The 20,886-nt window shown below is 43.5% G+C and overlaps 1 protein-coding gene across 3 annotated transcripts; it reads left to right on the forward strand.

The window, feature by feature from the left end:
* Nucleotides 1-3,626: 3,626 nt before the first annotated feature.
* On the forward strand, nucleotides 3,627-20,795 carry COPS3 (COP9 signalosome subunit 3). Of its 3 annotated transcripts, XM_075899758.2 has the most exons (12): nucleotides 3,627-3,938; nucleotides 8,916-9,045; nucleotides 11,652-11,764; nucleotides 11,865-11,914; nucleotides 12,862-12,954; nucleotides 13,691-13,870; nucleotides 15,610-15,750; nucleotides 16,504-16,677; nucleotides 18,622-18,708; nucleotides 19,132-19,245; nucleotides 20,217-20,297; nucleotides 20,542-20,795. In XM_075899758.2, exons 1-12 carry the CDS (start codon nucleotides 3,884-3,886, stop codon nucleotides 20,593-20,595), a joined length of 1,272 nt encoding a protein of 423 aa, XP_075755873.1. In that variant the 5' UTR covers nucleotides 3,627-3,883; the 3' UTR covers nucleotides 20,596-20,795. The 3 variants fall into 3 exon arrangements, with proteins under 3 accessions (XP_075755873.1, XP_075755874.1, XP_025042156.1); XM_075899759.2 differs by lacking the exon at nucleotides 8,916-9,045; XM_025186371.3 differs by lacking the exons at nucleotides 3,627-3,938; nucleotides 8,916-9,045 and having other exon boundaries at nucleotides 11,687-11,764; nucleotides 12,794-12,954.
* The last annotated feature ends 91 nt before the right edge of the window (nucleotides 20,796-20,886 follow it).

Consider the following 20,886-nt stretch of genomic DNA (forward strand, 5'->3'; position numbering starts at 1 on the left):
CAGGAGAAAATGTATGGCTCCGGATCTGTACATTACAGCATCTTGTAGCTTAATCTGCTCCTAAACCAGAGGTGAGAACTAAGTTTCATAATGATAGTGGCATATGACCTGTTAACAGGAGCAGAATTATGGGGAGCCCAAGGCCAGTCACCAGAAGTCCATGACACTGATTTTGTTCAATTCACTGGTAAGCGTTCACACCTAGAATGTGAGATGCCTTGAGCTTTCTGGACAGACCATGGGTTTTTTTCGGTGGGTTGTAAATAATCTAGGTAAGCTCCAACAAGGTGTGTAGAATATATTATATGAGCCTTACTTTCTTCTATTTTAAGTATTTGTAATAATATGTTGTATTCTAAGAGCCTTTGGGGATGCAAAGCTGTATAGAAGTGTAAACTCTTATTAAATGTTTGTGAGAAGAGATTTAGAGGGGAAGGAAACATTACATCCTCACTTTGTCTCCCCAAAAGAATTCTTGTACAATGAGTTCTGAAGAGATTTTTTTAAGCTAGCAGAGAGATGTACAGAAGCTGTACAGAAGGTGGATATTTTGAGCTGATCTACAAAGAGAGGAGACTGATGTGTTAGTTAGGCAGAAGTGCTGACAGTTGTGCAAGAAATAAACCATAAAAGATATGTACATCAGTAGCATGTGATCAAAGATCAATAGAGGAAGAAGACACTTAGAAGGCTGATGTCATTAAAGATGGGAGCATGAGTGCCCTGGATTGGCAAAAGAGATGTCTACAGATGGCACTAATAATACTTTGCATTTCCATAGCATATTTCATCTGTGGACCCTAAAATACTTTTTAAAGCCGAATATCATTATCCTTATTTTACAAATAGGACAATTGAGGTGCAGAAAGGTTAAGGGATTTGCCCAAGGTCAGTAGCACAGAAGGGAACAAAACTGACTCCCTAGCTCCTGTTCTAATCACTAGGCAATACTGAAAAAAACTGGGTGAGAAGATTTATAATAGTTTCAAGGCTGAATTCTGCTCAAACACCCTATATTTCTTGCATATTTCAAAAGTCAATATTCCAGCCCATAGCTGAAATTTCCAAAGAAATGATTTATAGCATGCACTTGCCATTCAGAAATGAGGGCAGAAAGATCCCCTTCATGTTTATCGAAAATATCATTCACACTCCAATATATTCCCTGCACTTGAGAGTTCTAGGCACTGTGCCTCACATTCTCACTTTGCAACATAGTGGAGGTAAATGTGCATATGTACAACATGAGGATGAGATGAGCCCTGTGTAACGCCAATGTGAGGTCAGTTTGATGTCATTGTGGTTCTGAGATCTGCTAAGTGATGTTGGTGTGATACTGGAGATGGTGTAATAAATTGGGAGGTGAGGGCATGACTGCTGGAGGAGATGTTGGTGTGATGCTAGTGATGATGAGGGAACAATGGCATGGGGGGGGAGACGGAGGGAGGATTGATGTTGGGGTGATACTGATGATGGTGTAATAATGGGGGGACGAAGGTGCATGTGTGTGTGGGGAGGGAGAGATGATAGTGTGATACCTCTGGTAGTGTGATAATGAGGAGAAATGTCATGGTTGTAGGGGAGGAGAGGTGGTGGGACGATGCTGATGATGGGTGGGATGCTAGGGGATACTGGTGATGAGGGATGTGGGAGGATGATGACGTGGCTGCAGGGGAGATGTTGGGGTATCAATTTTGGGGGGATGACATGGCTGCAGGGATAGATGTTGGGGTATCACTGTTGGGGAGTGACATGGCTGCAGGGGAAGATGGCGGGGGTATCAGTGTTGGGGGTGACATGGCTGTGGGGGGAAATGGTGGGAATATCAGTGTTGAGGGGGTGACATGGCTGTGGGGGTATCAGTGTTGGGGGGTGACGTGGCTGTGGGGGGAGATGCTGGGGGTATCAGTGGTGGAGGGTGACATGGCTGTGGGGGGTATCAGTGTTGCGGGGGTGACGTGGCTGCAGGGGGAGATGGTGGGAGTAATCAGTGTTGGGGGTGACATGGCTGCGGGGGGAGTTGGTGGGGTATCAGTGTTGGGGGTGATGTGGCTGTGGGGGGGTATCAGTGTTGGGGGTATCAGTGTTGGGGGTGACATGGCTGCGGGGGTATCAGTGCTGGGGGGTGACGTGGCTGCGGGGGGTATCAGTGTTGGGGGTGACATGGCTGTGGGGGTATCAGTGTTGGGGGGTATCAGTGTTGGGGGGTGACGTGGCTACGGGGGGGTATCAGTGTTGGGGGTATCAGTATTGGGGGTGACGTGGCTACGGGGGGTATCAGTGTTGGGGGTGACGTGGCTGTGGGGGGGTATCAGTGTTGGGGGGTATCAGTGCTGGGGGGTGACGTGGCTGCGGGGGTATCAGTGTAGGGGGTATCAGTGCTGGGGGGTGACGTGGCTGCGGGGGTATCAGTGTAGGGGGGTATCAGTGTTGGGGGTGACGTGGCTGTGGGGGGAGATGGTGGGGGTATCAGTGCTGGGGGGTGACGTGGCTGCGGGGGTATCAGTGTTGGGGGGTGACGTGGCTGCGGGGGGGTATCAGTGTTGGGGGGTGACGTGGCTGCGGGGGTATCAGTGTAGGGGGTATCAGTGTTGGGGGTATCAGTGTTGGGGGGTGACGTGGCTGTGGGGGGAGATGGTGGGGTATCAGTGTAGGGGGGTATCAGTGCTGGGGGGTGACGTGGCTGCGGGGGTATCAGTGTAGGGGGGTATCAGTGTTGGGGGGTGACGTGGCTGTGGGGGGAGATGGTGGGGTATCAGTGTAGGGGGGTATCAGTGTTGGGGGGTGACGTGGCTGCGGGGGTATCAGTGTTGGGGGGTATCAGTGTTGGGGGTGACGTGGCTGTGGGGGGAGATGGTGGGGTATCAGTGTTGGGGGGTATCAGTGTTGGGGTGACGTGGCTGTGGGGGGGTATCAGTGTTGGGGGGTATCAGTGTTGGGGGGTGACGTGGCTGTGGGGGGAGATGGTGGGGTATCAGTGTAGGGGGGTATCAGTGTTGGGGGGTGACGTGGCTGCGGGGGTATCAGTGTTGGGGGGTATCAGTGTTGGGGGTGACGTGGCTGTGGGGGGAGATGGTGGGGTATCAGTGTTGGGGGGTATCAGTGTTGGGGTGACGTGGCTGTGGGGGGGTATCAGTGTTGGGGGGTATCAGTGTTGGGGTGACGTGGCTGTGGGGGGGTATCAGTGTTGGGGGGTATCAGTGTTGGGGGTGGCATGGCTGTGGGGGGAGATGGTGGGGTATCAGTGTTGGGGGGTATCAGTGTTGGGGGTGACGTGGCTGTGGGGGGAGATGGTGGGGTATCAGTGTTGGGGGGTATCAGTGTTGGGGGTGACGTGGCTACGGGGGGTATCAGTGTTGGGGGGTATCAGTGTTGGGGGGTGACGTGGCTGCGGGGGTATCAGTGTTGGGGGGTATCAGTGCTGGGGGGTGACGTGACTGCGGGGGGGGGGGCTGAGGTGAGGGCGGGGCCGGTGCCAGGCGCTGCAGGCTCGAGGCTGACCGGGCCGCTGTGAGGTCACGCGGCGCTCTATGGAAGGCGATGGCGAGGCGCGATCGCGTCACTGGCCGCGCCCCCTGGCTGTTGCTGAGTCACGGATTCGGCTGTAAAATGGCCCTTTACTACAGGCCGTGACGCCGGGCGGGAGCAGGCCGTTCCCATGGTAACCTTCAGGGGGCGTTTGTTCCGCGGGACGTTGCTCTCGCGATGTGACATGGAGGAAGTGACGTTAGCCGCTGGGTCTCGCGGTTCCCGAAGCGACCGCTGATTGGCTGGATTCTGGCGGCGTCGCTGCGGAGCCTCCTTCCCGCTTCCCCCCCCGCCGCTCTCGGCCCGGGCCGCCTGCCCGCCCCGGAGAGACGCGGCCGCGCCGAGAGCCGCCAAGATGGCGTCCGCCCTGGAGCAGTTCGTCAACAGCGTCCGGCAGCTCTCGGCCCAAGGTGACCGCGGCGGGGCGCTGCTCACGCGGGAGGGGGGCAGCGAAAGGCCGGGCTGGGGCGCGCGGGGCTGCGGGCGGCGCCTCGTGGCCCCGCCCCGGGGGCGCAGGTCACCCTCGGCGGGTGCGTGTGACGAGATCGGGCGGGCCTGGGGGATCCCCCCCCCCGGGTCTGTCGCTTGGCCCCGCCAGCGGGGGCCGCCCTGCCCCGGCCGTGGCGTGTCCCGCGCTCTCCCGACAGCCCGGGGCTGCAGCCGCCGCCTGCTCTGCTCAGGCCTCACGAGGGCAGCGGTGCTGACATCCGCAGGAGGCGCCCGCCCGCCTCCCTCCCTTCCACTCGAGAGGGGCAGTCTCCGAAAGATGCACCGCTGCCCCGGGGCTGGGACGGGCGTGCGGGGGTGCTGCTGCACCTCCTGCCTAGGAGTGATCTCCGTTGTATGGAGCGCTTGCAGTTTGGCTCCGTGGCTCTCAGCACCCCAGAATAGTGATAGAGATGCAGCCGTGTGAGTCTGGTCTTGCTGAAACTAAAGACAGGACGATGCAGCACTTGAAAGACTAACAAGATGGTTTATTAGGTGATGAGCTTTCGTGGGCCAGACCCACTTCCTCAGATCAAATTGTGGAAGAAAATAGTCACGACCATATATAAAGTGCTACATAGTCCTGTATTTTGTTTCACTCCATAATAGAAATTCGTCAGGCACCACTGCACTCTTGTTACCTTGTTAAACCACGAGCTGTGGGCTAGCTGGAAGATTTACACCACCTCTTTTCTCCATCTCTTAATCCTGGGGGAATTCTGCTTTAGTTGCGTTTGGAGCCCCAGAGCTAATTGTGATGCAGGAGGTTGTATTTGGTGATCATAAATTCTTAAAACTTAGGAATTTTTTAGACAGCTGAGAACTGGAAGCATATGTCCCCTCTCATATTCATTTGGACTAAGAAGTGGTATTTGATGGGGTCTGGTGTGGCACCATTGCTACTTCCCACTGTTTTTAATCCCCTGGCTGCTCATTCTTTTTGGCATCTGTTCCTTATTAGAGGGCCTGCACATAAATAAGAAAGCAATGCCAAAGTCTTTGGACGCAGATCCGAACCTGTCTTACGCTACAGTGGAAACCTAATCTTGGTACAAATCTGCACTTAAAATGCTGCATCGGTGCATCTGCAATACTTTCATTAAGGTTCTCTTAAGCTGCCAGGAGAGAGCTCGCCTGTTGGCATAGTTAATAGTATGTTGGTGGGAGATGCGCTCCTGCTGAGAGTGCTGTCTACACAGGGGATTAGATTGGTGTTGCTATGTCATTCAGGGGCTTGATTTTTTTCCTTTTATTCTGATACAGGTCTGTAGTGTAGACAAGACCTTAGTTTTGCAAATTAGGAAAGCCTAAATCTGGAGTTAAGGGTAATCACTGTTCTGTAACACAAGTGTATTGATTGAGGGTAGCGTGTCATTTTGAAATGTTATTTTATTGAAGAGCTGGAACATAAAATGTTGAGAGTACCAATGTTTCCTCTAAGTTTTTCCTTCCATGTTCAGAATAAACTTTGTGATGTGCACCACTAGTAGAATCATGCTGTGGTCAGCAGTGGGTGCTCTGCCAATCATCTGGGTGGCACCTGAATCTCTCCTGGGCTGCTGCCCAAGCACTCAGCTTACAGGGAACACTGTAGAGTACCCATTTTTTCCTTAATTGGCTTCTGGAGTTCTAGACTAGCTGATTTATGGACTTCTCTATCCCCACCATTGGGTTCTGTGATTTATCTAGGGAAGCATGAGATACAAGTTGCTAGGATTACATATTGAAGCTTTATTAACTTATTAAAAGGCCTTTTGCACACTAAGCCTTGTCAAACCCCAATTTTCTGCTGTACTTGCACTGAAACTCTATTTATGATGTGTGCAAGTTCCTGAACTTTACTTGCATGTTTATTTCATATCTAAGCTAGAAATGCTACAGCAGCAGAGATGTAGCTTAGACATTTGCTGCTGGGACAGGAGGAGTTCATCCACCTCTTTGAGAGGGAGGTGGTAGCTAGGCTGATGTAAGAATTCTTCTGTCAACCACGCAGTGTCTACTAATGCTGGAGTTTAAGGCAACTTAATTACCTCTCATAGGGCATGGTATTTTTCACAGCCCTGAGTTTAGTTAAGCTGACGTGACTTTCTAGCATAGAGCAGCCTTTTTTTTCCTCTGTGGGATATTCACGTCCTTGAAACAAATAAAGGATTGATGTTACCTCAGAAAAATTAAGCCCACCTTTGATCTCTTTAAAGACTGAGTTATGTTTGGGGAAGAGAGCCTCAAACTTTCTTTTGATATTTATTTTAACTGTCAGTTATACTGTATCAAATTGAACTTGTTTAAGAATTAGGTCATGTATATAGCTTGATGGCTGATACTGATGGAGCAGATGGATTTTAATAACTTTTCTGTATTACAATCAGTTTTCATTAACTGGTCTATTTAATAGTTGCACAGTATTATATAACTTCACTGAGAGGATTAGAAACTACACTGATCCATTAGGGTGGATATATACATTAAGTAATAGCCCTAGAGCCACAGAGGGAGTTATTATTAGAGCTAAAATTGCAGTTCCGGAGTTTCTAGTTTTGTACTGAGACCATTTCTTAAAACTAAATTTCCATAATTGAGAAGCTTGATCCTGTAATCTTAATTTAGAGGAAAAGGTTAGAGAGGTGATATGAGAACAATGTTTGTATCTCTTTCCCTTGACATATAGAGATTCTTTTTCAAAGATTCTAGTAGGTCAGAATTAAACCAGGGGTGGGTGAAATACTAACCTGCCCCCTCACACCACTTAGTGGCTGGCTGTGGGGGCCATGGGCCTCTCTGAGCACCACTGCAAACTAGAGGGGGGAGAAGGGAAGAGAGTCTTTGCCTGCTACCACACCACCAGCATAATCTTTCAGGAAACTAGCCAATGGGAGTTGCCTATTTGCAGGCAGGCAGCATGCAAAATATACTCCACACCTGGGGTTTGGAACACATGGCTCCTACAACCAGATGCTTTGTGCAGCAGGTGGGGGCATGACCAAGAGCTACCTAAATCAGCACCTCTCCCTCCCAACCAGAGCCTGTCTCTGGCATCCCAGCCCTTCCCTCCTTCAGACTCCCCTCCTATACCCTTACCTCATGTAACTCAGATCTTCTGCACTCTCCTGCACCAAGGTCATAATTCCTTTCCAGACCTTGCACCCCCTCCTATTAAGGATTTAAAATCCTGTTTAATTAGTTCATTGGAAAAAAGTGGTGTGCTGCAGTGAGAGGCTGCTCCGGCTGGGCTGGAGCACTCCTGCCTGCAGTGGGCTGGGGCTGGTCCTGCTGCAATCAGGAGCTTCTCCAAACGGGCAGGAGGACCCCTGCCTGCGATGGGCCAGGCATGCTCCATGTGTCTGGAGTAGGTCTGCTCTGGCTGGTTTGGAGTGCCCCTATCCGCAGTGAGCCTCATGGGGCTGGTGCAGCCATCTGCCTGTGGTGGGAACTGGAGCAGCTCCCGTTAACCAGTTAATATCACTACCTTCTACACCCGTCCTCCAGGTCAAAATTCTCTTCTGCACCTCAATCCCTTGCCCCAGGTGACAACCCCCTCCTTCACTCAAACTCCGTCCCAGACCCCACAGCCCCTCCTCCATCCCAATTAAGGATGTACATACTCATTAAAAAAGTTAACCGGTTAAACAATTTACTTTTAATTGTTTAATTTAACTGTGGAGGGCTGATGCAGAGTAGCTTGGGACCTATGGTTGGGGGACTACATCAAAACAGAGGCCCATGTGGCTGGGATCCTGCTGGCCAGCATGCTGCAGACAGGAGACTCTTCCATCCCAGCCCTCTATAGGTGAAGCTCTGTTTCAGCAGCTGCTGTGGGTGAGGAGCTGCTCCTGCCAGCCCCGGGCTGCTTCTGCCGGTTAATCTGTTACTGGGTAAGCATGCCGGCAGGACTATTGCTTACCTGATAACCAGTTAAACTTTTCTATCTCTATTCCCAATCTCCTACATGAGGTCCCTTCTGCACCCTTGGAGTGGCTCCCCATCAAAAATTATTGCCCGTCCCTGGTTTAGACCCTTGATTCTATTTGCATCTAGTGTCTCAGAATAAGACAGTTGAACCAAGTCTGCTTCAGGAGACCACAGACATCTTTTAAAAAAACAGGGATTTTAAAATAAAGTAAAAACAGTTTGAGATACAGCATCTGCCTCTGATTCTTCTGACAATTTTTACAGATTTAACTCTCTCTAATTTCAGATGTTTTTCTTTTTCCCCATACTGTGCTGACTCTCCCAAGCAGAAAAGTATAGGTGTCTGGATGTCTCTTGTTGAACACACACAGTACATTGGAAAAGAGATTTTTGTCCAATCTTTTTTACAGTAGGCGTTACAAACAATCTAAATATTTCAGACCACTATGGACAAGGCTGAAAAAACTGATTGGATATTCAGGAAGCTGAGGTTCAGGAGCAGCACCTTGAGAAGAAGATTAATTTCCTGGCACCTCAGGTGCTGGAGGAGGTAGAGGATGATGAGACTTCTACTGACTGTTGTTCATGGACAACTTTGTGTGGATGAACTTTCCATGTGTGTCCATAAATGTGAAACTCCCTTCCTGTGCTTGGCAAAACTCAGTAGCTGCGGTGACACTCACTTCTGTCTACGGACTCAGGATAATTACACTGCATTGGTTTACATTCTGTAAATCTTCTGGCAGCTGTAAACTCAATTTTGAAAAAAGTGAGAGCTTAAGTTATTGAGTCTCCTCATTAGTCAGAGAGATTGTATTCCTGAAAATGTGACTATTGCTAGCAACAAACTAGTTGGTTTAACTACTTCACTTGATGAAGTTGCTCTTTTAAAATCATCTTAAGAAACTGTTAAAATGAGGACTTGTGGACTGTTTTAATTGATTGTATTCGTTGTTCTAACTTAATGTTGACAGCAGTATTTCATATTTCAGGGCAAATGACCCAGCTTTGTGAACTGATCAATAAGAGCGGGGAACTGCTAGCAAAAAATCTTTCCCATCTGGATACAGTGCTTGGTGCCCTGGATGTTCAAGAACACTCCTTAGGGGTTCTTGCTGTTTTGTAAGTGAGCCTTTCCTTTGTATAAAGGCTTAATCTATATATATTTTATAGAGTGTGCGTCTGAGTGTCTGTCTGCGAGTCCGTTTGTTCAAGAGCTCCTCCTAAATGGTAAGAACTGTGGCTAGCAAACTGTGGTATACTGCTTTCTCTTCTAACTTAAAGCAAGGTCAGGGTTTGGTTGTGCCAGGAGAACCAGAAGCCCCAGGAGAAGGACAGTTTTCCATAATATGCCGGGGGGGGGGGGGGCGGAGTGCTGTTCAGAGGGATGTGATATAAGAGTGGTCACTCGGCAGTGAGCCTGGAGGGGAGAGCTATCCTGCAGAGTGCCCACTGGGGCACCTGTACCACCAAGGGAGTGGCCAGCAGGTCTGGGGCTCCCTCATCTTGCCTGTGAGCACACCAAGTAAGTAGCCCCCCGGCCTTTTGCCATAGTGTTGTCGGTGGGGGAGTAAATGGCCTCTGGCAGCCAGGGAGGGGAGAGAAAAGGGTCCCTGGGGGTCAGGGAGGGAGACAGAGAAATTCCATGCTAGATGGGACCTCCCACCTTGAGCCTCTCTTCATCCCCCAATCTTCACTCTTGCACGTGCGCACACATCCAGACCCAAGGGTTTGCCACCTCCTACCCCTCCCGCCCTGAAGTATCTGGGCAACACCGGGTAAGTCTAATAGTTTACTTATTTCCAAAATTTCATCCAGTGTATGATGACTTGATAGGGGAAAAATATTATTTGCATTTTCACTCAGGTGCTTAATTGTTTTTTTTCTTATACTATACTTCCTTTTTACAAATAAAGTATTGACTTATATGTGTTTAATTTTTGCATTATTCCAGTTCTGAAATTGGTAAAATACCCTGACTCACAGTTCTAAAGAAGGGTTGTTTATGAGCAACATCTGCTTCTTATTACATGTAAAAGATCTGCATAGATAATTATTCATACTCATTGGTTCAACAAAGATATCAAATGTTTTTAAATAGAATATTAACAAACTATTAATAATATTAAGGAGGATGTCAGTTCATTAATGAAGAAGTGTGGGTTGCTATCTTAGTTTCTTAGCTAGTATTGTGCCCATCTATTATGCAAGTTGAGAGAGCAGTTGAACTGTTGTAGGGAGTTGCAGTATGGATGAGTTATCAAAAATGGTATGTAGAGAGTTTGGATATAGAGCTTGAAGCCATCTTCCCTTCCTAACATAACATAACTTCAAGGAAAATGTCTTTACAAGTTTTACTATTGGGATTCTATAAAGTAGCTTTGAAACAAACAAAAAACCCACTTTAATCTGTTAGGAACCTACCTCTTGTTTCAAATCTCACTTTGAAACAAATAGAATATCGTAAATACAATTAGCAAATATACTACTTCACTTTGTATTGCATCTTATGCAAGCTGGATCCCAAAATGCACTGCAAAATTTTTAAAAAGGACACAATCTTTATCATGCCTCACCAATGGTGAAAATGGAGTGGGTCAATTAAAACATTTAGTTATTAAAAACAAGTAAGAGGAGGAAGGGCAACTGTCAGAAGAAATGTTCAAAAGATTATTTGAATGGATGGATTAAACGAGTCAGAGGTACAGGAAAATAGCGCAAGTTTTTCACACTGTAGCTCCAGTTTAGAATAGTGGCAAGATTTTTGTAAGGGAAGAAGCAGAATAGCAAGTATGTTAGAAGCTATCTGCAGTAAGTAAAATTAAGTTGAAGAATATAGGCAGTTTTAACTACATTTTAAAATAAATGGACAGTAAGTGGAATGAGGATATGTGCTTGGAAATTTTCAGGATGAGGTTTCACAGGTATGTTGGAATTTAAGGAGGCCATAGAGTAAGTAGGCTTTGTAGCAGTAAGGTTTTGCAGCAGTCAAGAAGTGTGCTGAATGCTTCGGTGAGGACTTCATCAGAGAAATAGTCAAGGCAAGTTTGCACTGTGAGTGTCCTTAGTGTGGAGGAATGTGAAGGGAGTGGACTATGTGGTGCAGTTCTATGGTTGATTTTTGTGTAAGTTTGCTCTTAATCTTCATGCTATTTAAAGTTACTACTTCATGTCAACGTTCCCTGTAAGAGAAGCACTTGGGTGGCCACCCATGAGAGATTTGGATGCCACCTGTCTGATTAGCAGGGTGCCAACAGCATATGTTTCTACTGGTGGTGCACATCCACACATGCTTTGGTGCACATAACAAAATTTATTATATGGATGGAAAAAAGAGGGAACACTGTTTCACATGGTTTAACTTGCTCTGTCATGAAAGTTTGCATAAGACTGTGTGTGGAGGTGAGGGGGTTTCATCGCATTCACAAATATTAGTGTAGTTGTCAGATAAAGGTGTGTCTTCAGTGCGTTTAACACACATTTATACTCCTCAGCTGAGACGGCATACTTACAAAGTTTAATTCCGTAAAGCCATGGACTGTTTATTGTCAGGGTACTCAAGCTTGGATTGGAAGGTTTTAGTATGCCAAACTGGAAAAATCCACAATACGTATTTTGCAGTTAGCCCAACACAGTTGACGTTTACCTGTCTATGCAGAGATACTTGCAGGGTAATACGTTAGTTTTTTACAGAAACTAAGTGTTTAATTTTTTTTGTCTTGTTCTAGGTTTGTGAAGTTTTCTATGCCAAGTGTCCCTGATTTCGAAACATTATTCTCACAGGTCCAGCTTTTTATCAGCACTTGTAATGGGGAACACATTAGATATGCAACAGACACTTGTAAGTTAAACTTCAATTTGTTCTGTACTCCTACATAATTTAAACTTCATATAGTTGGTATTTGTGATTTTTTTTTTCACTTTTTTATTATTGTATCTAGTTGCTGGCCTCTGCCACCAGTTAACAAATGCCCTTGTGGAAAGAAAACAGGTAAGCATATTTCACCTAGTAGTAATAATTAGACTATATATATCTGAGTTCTTAATTTGTTCATAGTAGGCTTAATGTCTTATTGAGACTTACTGAGAAATTAGCAACAAGAAAGCATTTCTGTGCAGATTGTTGCTTGTATATGTACAAGAAGGTAATGGATCCAAAACTAGATTTTTAAGAGTTATTTAAGAGAAATAATACAAGGAAGAAAATGCCTTTACTTTTTTTTTTTTTTTTAGTGCACTGGTAAATAAACCATGATATGGAACATACACAAAATAGGAAATCACTAGCTCATTAACTTTTGATGGAGCTGAATTTCTTTAGACAATACAAACAAGTGATTGTACCAAAATAATTGATACTGGTCAGTCATTTGTTACTGGCTTCAGCATTACCTTCATATGAGCCAGCCTTCTGAATAGGCGTGTTAAAATATACAGCAAACTATGATGACCATTTAGAGTGGACTGGCTAAACAAAGAGCTCTGAGAATCTCCTTTGTTAGCTTTCTAGTCACTTTGTTATGAGTCAAAATAGTTTTGAAGCCAGTTCCCTCCAAACGAAACTAATTGGGAGTTTTGCTTTTGACTTGAGAGTGAACAGGGCTACGTTTTTGGTGTTGTCAGGATTAGGCCTTTAAGAATGTAATTTTCAAGCGTTCTAACCCTGTAATGCGCTCTTAACAATTGCCTTTCTGCAGTAAAAATGCTGAATTTTAATAGTCAATCGAGAGAAGCAAACCAAGGCTATTTAATAGCAAAGGTTAATTTTATCTCTTAAGAAGGGACTGCAATATCCTACAAGGAAGGGGGAACCTCAGCGTGATTGTTACTAAATGTAACCTATCAATTAGTGTTATTTTTCATTTGTAAGTGTCAACATAAGATCCAATGTGCTGCCATCTATGAGAAATTATCTGAAAGAGATGTAATTTCTGACAGCCCCTGCGAGGAATTGGCATACTCAGACAAGCCATAGACAAGATGCAGATGAACACAAACCAGCTGACCTCAATACATGCAGATCTCTGCCAGGTAAAAAATTATATCCGGCTTATACCAAGAGTAAAAACTTTGAATTGGGCCAATTCCTTTTTGTAATGGCTGAACGTGTGCTTCATTCCTCTCAAATAAAAGATAGGTACAAACTATAATGGGCTTTATGACAACAATAAACCATAAGATGTGATGACATTTTAAATCCATTAGAATTGGATTTGTCTTGGATCCTCTTGGATCTTTTATTTTGGTCCCCTCCATCACTTCTGCAAATCCTGGATGGAGGTCATCTTTCCTCTTACTGAGGAGGGCAGCACACTGCTCCTTCCAGAGCTAGACATCATTGTTGAACATTATTCAGAGGAGGCTTGCTTAACAATGGCATGAGATACTTTTGTGTCTCATCCAAAGTCTCCGGGCTGAATTTTCTTGGAGGCCTGGGGCCTGAACTGGGATGTCCCTTGTGGCACTTTGTGCTGCCAGCAGGCTAGCTTGGGTAGAATGTTTCAGGCAGCTTTGTGAATTAGGGTGGAGTTATTTTAACACAACTTGTAATGGCTCATCAGTGGTGTTGGTAGCTCTTGCAATATCATAATGTTTGAGACCCACCTATAGTCAAATGCTACTGGAATTGCACAAATTTCTGGAGTCTGTTGCTATTTGTATTTTTGCAAATAGAATACATTAAGATTAAGAAATGGTACTTAACTGAATTTTAGGGTTTTTTTATTGAATAGAGTTGTCTGTGTAATGCTGGTTTATTTTCTTTTAGCTCTGTTTGTTAGCAAAATGCTTTAAACCTGCCCTCCCGTATCTAGATGTGGACATGATGGATATTTGTAAAGAGAATGGGGCATATGATGCAAAGCACTTTTTATGTTACTACTACTATGGTGGAATGATATACACTGGGCTAAAGAACTTTGAAAGAGCACTCTACTTCTATGAACAGGTAACTATCTGAATCAGAAATCTGTGCGAAAATCAGAAGTGTGATTGGCTGAAAGACCAAAACTGTATGCATAGGGTTTTTAAACTTAGTTATGTCTCTTTTCATAGGATACGGTACATTATTTTTATCATTATTTTTGTGCTTGTGTTACAAAACTCTAGGATAGGTATATTTATCATCCCAGGATTTGAGTGCTTTCCACAAATATATTTCGCTGTTAGTTTTATTTCTGTGCACCACATATAAGTTATCTAGCAAATCAAAGTTAGGTGTGTATTCAGTTATTGTAGGGTTTGCTATATTCTTTTCTGTCTAAATCAGGGCTCTATAAGAGGAAAAATTGAATGGGGCAAATGACGACCTGTTATTCATTTCCAGCCAAAAATCCAGGTGTTTCTGCACCATAAAATCCCTCAAGGGATCTGGTCACATACCTAGAAAATCACATAAGTGAATCTGGGTACCAAATGCTCGAGTCACTTTTCTTCTCATTTTAAACTTTTTTTTTTTTTGGATGGCCATTTATTTCTTATTTTGTAGTGGATGGTAACAGTTCACAAACTAACTTTTTTGTAAACATATATATTTAGGTTTAAAATCGCATGGTAAAAAAATCAGGTTAGTGGTTTCAGCTAGTACCCCTGCCCGAGACCACTACAGGTTGGACCTCCCTGGTCTGGCACACTTGGGACCTGACAGGTCTCGGAAAAGGGAGTTTGCTGGACCAGGGGAGGTGAGGGCTCTCCCAGAGGCGCTGGCCTCCTGGCTGGCTCCCCTTCTGGTTGTTACCCTGCTCCTGGTCCCTAGCAGTAGCCAGCCGGACTGTGCACTGGGACCAGGAGCTGCAGAGCTGGGTGGGCTGCCCTCCCAGTCCTTGTTGGCTGCTGGGCTGCCGTCCCTTCCCTGTCCCTTTTTGTGGGGGTTCTCTGGTCCAACAACATCTGTGGTCCAGCAGAGTCCTAGACCAGAGAGGTTCAACTTGTACTAATTTTTGGTGTTTGTAGCCACTCATTTTTCTAATGATTGGGAAATGGCTTTTTTTCCCCCCTTGCTGCTTTGTGTGAGGCCCACAAATGAGAAATTCCATAGACGATAACATGCTGTCAAAGGCACAAAATAAAGTGATGAAAGAAGTAAACTTTTTTCCCCTGCTTTTCCGGTAATTGCTGTATGTGTTTTAGCAGGTGGTAAAACCTTGAGACGAAAGGGATTTAACTTGATTTTCCTGCTAACCTTTTTGGCACACTTGAATTTAAATGATTGTTTCTGTACAAACGAATGATCTAAAGCCTTGCAAAACTTCTGTACATATTTATAATGCATAAAAATCCTATGGAAATTGACCTAATGACTTTCAGTAGTCAACATCTCCTGCAAGTAATCTATCTCTTCAAAGGCACTCAAAGGTTTCAACTACAGTTCTTGATCTGTTCTTAAAGTCCACCACTACTAAATTAAAAAGTTTTGGTTTTGATCCTTGTTTGGGGTCATTTTAAAACCAGTTTCACTATACAACATCTTATGTTCTGGTTTTGAGCAATTGGTACAGAAGCTTCGTTTTATGCGCTTCGGAATAATTCTCCCAAAACTAACTCATGTCTCTAGCACTTAACACACACTGGTGAATTATATGTTCCAGAACATCCCTTTTACATATGGAGTTTTAAATCTAGGAATGATTTTTAATACAGTTTGTCAGTGACATTCACTTTTAATTCCTAACTCTTTCTCTTGCTTAGGCAATAACTACTCCAGCCATGGCAGTCAGTCATATTATGTTGGAATCGTATAAAAAGTACATTCTAGTTTCTTTGATACTACTTGGCAAAGTTCAACAGCTACCGAAGTACACCTCTCAGATAGTGGGTAGATTCATTAAGGTAAGTTTCAAAGGCAGTTGAAACAACAATCTGAACTATACATTCAGAATAAAAAGTAGCAGTTTGCCAAAATTCTATCTTCATTGGATCTTTTATGCAGTTCTGTATGTTGTAACAGTGTTTTTACATCTTAAATGGAAATGGATTCCAGGCAAAACCTGATTTGACATTTATTAATGTGATTTCTTAGTAATGCACCTAGTGAACTCACTAGCCTTCTACTTTTGCTAGATACTAAGCAAGACTTGTTAGGTTATTAGCTTTTTCTGTGTGGTATCCGTGTCCTGAAAGAATACAAACCCTCTAGTTTCACATGGCTGATCAGTACTTGAATTTCAGAAATGCCATAACAAATAATTGAGTTTATTGTGCAGAGATTCTAAATGTGGCTATTTAATATGCAGCAGTATGTAAAGGCCCTAAGCATGAACTTGCCCCCTGTGGCTTAAATAATCGGTTGCAAAGAGAGCCTCTGCCTCAAGGAGCCTACAATATGACTCTTATGTTTTTGTGATCTCAACAGATGTTTGGTAACTAAGTTGAAATCACCAAATCAACTTAATTTGTGCTCTACATGCTTTAAATCTAGATCTTGACAAGTGGAAAATTAAGTGCATTAATATACTGGGGATCTGAGGCCCTTTTTAAACAATAACTTTATAGTGTTGATAATAAGGGTGGCTTAAAATAACCTTCACAAATGTTGCAAGATTGAACTCCAGATACATTTAAATCTTTTTTTCCTAATTGCAGCCTCTTAGCAATGCGTACCATGAATTAGCACAAGTTTATTCAACCAATAAACCATCAGAGCTCCGAAACCTGGTCAACAAACATAGTGAAACATTCACCAGAGATAACAATATGGGGCTGGTTAAGCAGTGCTTGTCATCTCTTTATAAAAAGAATATACAGAGGTTAACTAAGGTAAGATGCTGTTTTCTTTTGGCATCAGTTATCCAGGCTTTTTGGATTTAGCACACTATCTGGAAGAGTTAATCTAAAAATAGTGCCTTGTCTGATTGAATCAGTATATAGTACATTGATTATATCTGTAATAGTCACTTTTTAAAGTAATTGCATTTTTTAAGTAAATGCATCTGTTGAATATAATGCTACTGACGTGAAAATGAGCTATTAAAATTAACCATTTCTACTATATATTTGAGAGAGTCTGGCTGGCTGTTTGATCAAACTCCTCCTAAACTGTAAGAGTTAGGACTACCAAATTTGGTATACAGCTTCCTGTTATAACTTACAGCAACGTAAGGGTTTGGTTGTACCCGGAAAATGTGATGTGCCTGGAAATGGATTGCTTCACATAAAACCAAACAGAAAAGAGACCGAATCACCAAATCAAGTACGGTCTTCAAAACTGATATCTCAGCGAATATTGAAAGAGACTAAATCAAGATTAGCCAGAAAAATAGGATGAACATGGGATAGGATTGCATCTCAATAAACGTTATAGAAAAGAGATAAAATGGAGAAATTTGGAGTAGTGCTCTGTTTTGGCACAGCTAAATCAATGCTTAATGCTTGAAAATTAGAAGATCACGCTGTTAGAAACAAAATTGACTAGCACTTTTTTTGTTGAAACATAGCGAATAAAATGAAGAAAAAATTACACCTGATGGAATTCCCATTTTAAAAATTTACTAAAATTAATTTAATAAAAACATTCAATTTGAAAGTCATTCAATAAAGCATATATTTCCTTTTTATTTAAGAATTAAGGACCCCAACAATGCTGAGTACACCTGCTAGTTGCATATATATATCAACTTGCCTGCCTCCTTCTTTGCCAATGCTTCCAGTCCTTGGAGTAAACTGGCATACTACACCATAGAAATCAGTGGCCTGCGCTGACTTATAGCTGCTGAGAACTTGCCCACAACTTTTATATGTAGCCAAAAGTCAGTAAGAATGTCACCCATGCCCTGATCTTCAGGTTTGCTGTCTTTTGTGGAAAACTGAACTTTACTTGATCACAGTTCTGAAGTAGAAAAGAGGAAGGTAGGGAAACCTACGGTCTGGTGGGACTGTCCAGTGGAGTCAGTTAAATATGTAACTCTGAGTAGAGAGCTAATTGGTTCCTAGAAGTGATCAGGGAAAGATGGGATGCTCTTTTGCTTAAATTAACTCAAATGGTGTGTGCCACAGACATATAATGTACAGTAGAACCTCTAAGTTACAAACACCATAGTTACAAACTGTGCAATTTCAGTTCCAAATGAAGTATGTGGTTGACTGGTCAATCAGGAAGTAGCAGAGACAGGCAAAAGAAAATACAGTACAGTATTGTTAAATGTGAACTACTAAAAACAAAGGCAAAACACCACTTTTCATCTGCAGTGTAAAATTTCAAAGCTGTATTAAGTCGCGGTCAGTTGTAAACTTTTGAAAGAACAGCCATAATGTTTTATTCCATTATGAATACTTCAGAGTTATGAACAATCTCCAATCCCAAAGTGTTCCTAATTCTGAGATTCTACTATGAGAGCAAAATGGACTCCAGAAGTAAAACAATGGATAAGTCTCTGTGAAGAAAGAGCTGTATGAAAATCTGGCAGAGAGCATGCATGGGGAAAAGGGAAGCTAGACATCATCTATCTTCCCTTAGGAAGGAAAGACTCGTAAACAGATCATTCTAATAAGTTACCCAGTTGTTCACCTAGCAATATAAAATATCAGTTTTTATTGAAAAGACACATCTTTCCATGATATTTTTGTACCTGCCTATTATGAATATTCCCACCATTATTAGTCAACAGATCAGTTTAAAAAGTTCAGTTACATAGTTCACAAAGGACTCATAGGAACAGCATATAGCTTCTGATGATCATGGTTTGCTGTGTTACTATATTTCAGACATTTTTAACCCTCTCATTACAAGATATGGCAAGTAGAGTGCAGCTATCGGGGCCACAGGAAGCAGAAAAATATGTCCTTCACATGGTAAGGAATGTTACTTGACTAAAATGGCTTTTAATTGTGAAAGGGATTAAATAGCTTTAAGAACTATAGTTTGACATTCTGACGTGACCAGTCAATATTTGACTTAGCAGTGGCAGTCCTCAGTTGTCCAGCTGTAGGACTTTTGTAAAGTGCAAATAAGAGGTCATAGAAGACTTTTTTTGGGTAGGAGGCAGCAGCCTAAAAAAATTACAACTGCTTTAGTCCAAACTAAGCATCAGTAATGTCTGTCTTCTACATTCCTCTGAGTAGACTGTTGGGAAGGAATTCATCTTGGTTTTCTTAAGTTCTAGAATATATTCAAGATCAGTGTTTGAATCATCACTGTGGGCTATATAAACTTTTTTCCCCCTTTTCTGTGTTCAGGTTAATCCTTTGTATTACAAACGGTTTCTCCTATTTCAGATAGAAGATGGTGAAATCTTTGCAAGTATTAATCAGAAAGATGGTATGGTCTGTTTCCATGATAATCCTGAAAAATACAACAATCCAGCTATGCTTCATAACATTGATCAGGAGGTAAATAACATTTAATACATTCTTGCTATTGCCTTCAAAATGTAATGGTTTTGGAAGCAAAAATTGTGTTATGTTCACTTTGTGAATTGGTGGAAGCTGGGTGCCTTACAAAGTGAAGTACTTCAGTATACTAGAAATGCAGGGCTATGAAATTATTCTGCTATTGTAGCAATTAGGTTGTAGTCATTTACCAACTCTACTAGGCAATTATCGTTGTGCTGAGTTCCCTATTGTATGCTGGGTACAAGCTGAGGCATGCCAGCAGTTTGACCCCATAATATTGACTATGAAGTCAATAGGATTGACTTTGAATTAAATACTACAGGTTGGACCTCCCTGGTCTGGCTCCTTTGGGACCTGACTGGTCCCAGACAAGGGAGTTTTCTGGACCAGAGAAGGCTAGGGAGAGGTGCCAGCTTCTCTGCTGGGCTCCTCTCCTCAATTAACTGGCACCACTGCCCTTGGCTGTCTGGCTGCACCAGCTGTGGGCTCTGCATGCCCTCCTTCCTGGCCCCATTGGGTGTGGGCCCCTGCCCCATAGACTCTGGCAGCCCTGGTGATTTCCCAGCTCACTGGGAGCTCTGCTACCTTCCTTGCCCCATGGACTCCAGCATGCCCTAATCCCCCCCCCCCCCCCCCCAACCTCCCAACCCAGCCGGCTGCAAGCTCTGGTGTCCCGTGGGTTCCCCTGGCCCCACCAGCCAGCTCTGTTCCCAGCTGCTGGCAAACTCTGTACTGGGGTGCTTTAGTGCAGCAATATCCTTGGTTCTTCCAGACCATGGATGTTGGCAGACCAGAGTCCTGGACCACAGAGGTTCAATCTGTAGAAAAATTACTCTTCTATTTTAAAATCTTGTTCATCTGTAACATTGGCTACCAAATGCTTCCTTTTCATAGCTCAGATGTTATGAGCTATGAAAACAAACTTGGACAAACTAATCAGCTTGCTGTTTTCACCATAATTTTCTCAGATGCTGAAATGTATAGAGCTTGATGAACGACTGAAAGCCATGGATCAAGAGATCACTGTGAACCCTCAATTTGTGCAGAAGGTAACTGACATTAAGATCTTTCACAGAGAATGTATGCTGAACTTACTTTAAAGTCATACATTAAAATGAAGTCAGGAGGGTGACTGACTTGTAAACATCACACATAATGAGCAGAAAGCAAGAGTGCAGGTCCTTGTATGTGTACTTCATTTTCCTGTTTGTTGATTAGGCACTTTAGAGTTGTGTAAGATGAAAATCTTAGGAAAGAATTTTTACAGAATTAACTTCTCTTCTTCCCTTACAGAGTATGGGCTCGCAAGAAGATGATTCAGGAAGCAAACCTTCAAGTTATTCTTGAAATTAACATTGGCCACTATGCTGTTTTAAAGTAAAAGCTAAAGAAAACCACCTTTTGGACTGGGCATGGAGAGGTCCTATAAAGGGAGCAGAGAGAACTGAGACTTCATCTGGACATTTAGAAAATAAAATGACACCTCCTCAGTTACTGTATGATTTCAAAAATATTCTCTGCAAAGAAAGGAAATCTCAAAAAAGAAATTTAAAGTCTGTTGTGGATTTATTTATCTTCAGATTAACAGCGTTAATGCATTAAATAATCTTCCTTTTGTTTTAAGTGGTTTGAATGTTA

This window comes from Pelodiscus sinensis, chromosome 15 (assembly GCF_052426305.1).
Source record: "Pelodiscus sinensis isolate ZL-2025 chromosome 15, ASM5242630v1, whole genome shotgun sequence".
Classification (NCBI taxonomy): domain Eukaryota; kingdom Metazoa; phylum Chordata; order Testudines; family Trionychidae; genus Pelodiscus; species Pelodiscus sinensis.